The sequence below is a fragment of the Ruditapes philippinarum genome, unplaced genomic scaffold, assembly GCF_026571515.1.
Source record: "Ruditapes philippinarum isolate M1 unplaced genomic scaffold, ASM2657151v2 ctg9367_1_1_1_1, whole genome shotgun sequence".
In the NCBI taxonomy this organism is placed as follows: domain Eukaryota; kingdom Metazoa; phylum Mollusca; class Bivalvia; order Venerida; family Veneridae; genus Ruditapes; species Ruditapes philippinarum.
The window spans coordinates 22,289-24,406 of record NW_026865810.1 but is presented as its reverse complement, the minus strand read 5'-3'; the positions used below and the strand labels follow the sequence as shown (position 1 = coordinate 24,406).

The following is a 2,118-nucleotide window of genomic DNA, read 5'->3' as shown; positions in this document are numbered from 1 at the left end:
TCAAGGCTCCTGTGCTGGCCCAGTAATCTTTACCTTGTATATCGCAGCATTAAAATAGAGTTGTCAAGAAATACCCGGCTCAGTTACATGGTTATGCTGATGATCATAAAGTCGCTCTACAAATTCAAGCTGGAAACATAGAAAATGAAACTTATGTTCTTGAACAATTATCTGCTTGTTTGGATGATATTTCTTCTTGGATGGCAAAGTATAAATTGAAAATGAACAATGCAAAAACAGAGATCATTTTATATGGTACTACACAACAGTTAGCAAAGGTTGATATACCCGGTGTTAATGTAGGTGGTTGTTTTGTCAAATGTGTTGACCATGTAAGGGACTTGGGTGTTTGCTTTGATGCCAACCTTAGTTTTGACAGGCATATACGAAAAAAGTGTCAAATAGCCTACTCTCAACTTAAGAACCTGAAATCCATTCGTAAGCATCTGTCTCAGAAATCAACGGAAATACTAGTTCATGGTTTAGTGAATTCCCACATCGATTTTTGTAATGGACTTTTTGCAGAAATACCAGTTTATCAAATAGATCGACTTCAGAGACTCCAAAACCAGGCTGCTCGGGTAGTAATGAATGTGTATGACCAACCTAGTGCTGATCTCAGAAAATCTCTACATTGGTTACCAGTCAAGGCACGGATTATGTTTAAAGTAATTCTTATTGTTTTCCGAGTAATACATGGAACAGCTCCAACGTATCTCATAACTTTGTTTAATTGTGTGAGAAGAAAATACAGTCTAAGATCAGCTGCTGATGACACTTGTACACAGTTTGTTGTGCCAAGACGCAGGACCAGACTTGCTGACAGATCTATTTCTGTTATGGGACCTAAATGGTGGAACGCCCTACCAAAAGAATTAAAGTGCATTGCATCGGAAATTGCATTCAGAAAAAGACTGAAAGCACACCTCTTTGAACAATTTTATGGATAAAAAGTTTCGTCAAATGTGTATATAGTTTTAAACTGTGGAAATGACTTTGACATTATAGGATCTTGTGAAGCGCAACAGAATATAACTGTATAAAGTGTCGCGCTATAAAAATACCTATGATTGATTGATTGAAATAATAATTGCTATTTTATCTTGAATCTCTTTACTTTCATTAAAATATCAGTACCTATTTTTTCTGAAAAAAAAATGACTTTCTTGAAATATTTTGGTTTATCTGAAGGCATGCAGCTTAAAGAATCTGGAAAAGTATGATCCCTCGGAAGCATTAATCACAACAAAATTAGATAAAACCTGCAGACTCGGTTTGATTGTGTCTGTACATTAAAAATATTGAAAAAGAAAGTAAAAACTTCTCACGTCCATTAGCACCGGCTTGAGCGGTACTTTATTTTCAAACTTAAAAGTGTTAATCAATGATCCCGAAAGACCAGAAAAAAAATATAACAACACTGACATGAAGTACAACTGTTAACAGCTACCACACAGCACTTGGCACCTGTTGTTGTTAAGTATAAAACTGTAGAACAAATCTGAGACATCTTGGAAACTACACTAATCTATTCTTATTAGGGCATGTTTTTTGTTATTGCATATGGGAAAAGCAACCAATAAGAAATTCCACTGAACGCAGACAGACACTACCGAAACCCGACTATACAGGACAACCGGCAAGACATAAACAAGGTATCGAATTAAATTAATACAGAAGTTAGCACAGGGGCGGTGCAAGTAGGGGCGAACAAACTTTTAGTCATAAGTAATTGTTTTTTTAGCAAAATCATAGACTTTTAAACATTAAACAAGAAAGTAGAAATAAGATAATGCTGATCCATGCTTATTGCTTCTGTGTTCTGTATGTTCACATTAACTTGCTTGAAAGGAACCAGTAAACGATTTACAACGTTAAAGACAGCAATAGTCTGATCTGTAGATTCATTAGTCAAGTAATCGTATTGCTATCTTCCCTGAACGGACACGTGTTAATTCGATCACATTGCAAGAATATATTGAATATTTATGTAGGTAAACAGTTTAGATAAACAGTTAACTAGAGTTTGCCTGATGAGATATTTTCTTTAAATTGATCACGATGAAATTTAATATCATGGCACCATCAGCAACATCAACAATTGCCTGGTATAATTAT

At 35.1% G+C, this 2,118-nt stretch overlaps 1 protein-coding gene across 1 annotated transcript; it reads left to right on the top strand.

Moving 5' to 3' along the window:
- The first annotated feature begins 221 nt into the window (after positions 1-221).
- On the top strand, positions 222-950 carry LOC132730388 (uncharacterized). The gene has a single exon (XM_060716301.1). It carries the CDS (start codon positions 222-224, stop codon positions 948-950), a length of 729 nt encoding a protein of 242 aa, XP_060572284.1.
- The last annotated feature ends 1,168 nt before the right edge of the window (positions 951-2,118 follow it).

Bases quoted from the DNA above. Each gene is read 5' to 3' on its own strand.
- LOC132730388 (XM_060716301.1), top strand. From the start codon at position 222: ATGAACAATGCAAAAACAGAGATCATTTTATATGGTACTACACAACAG.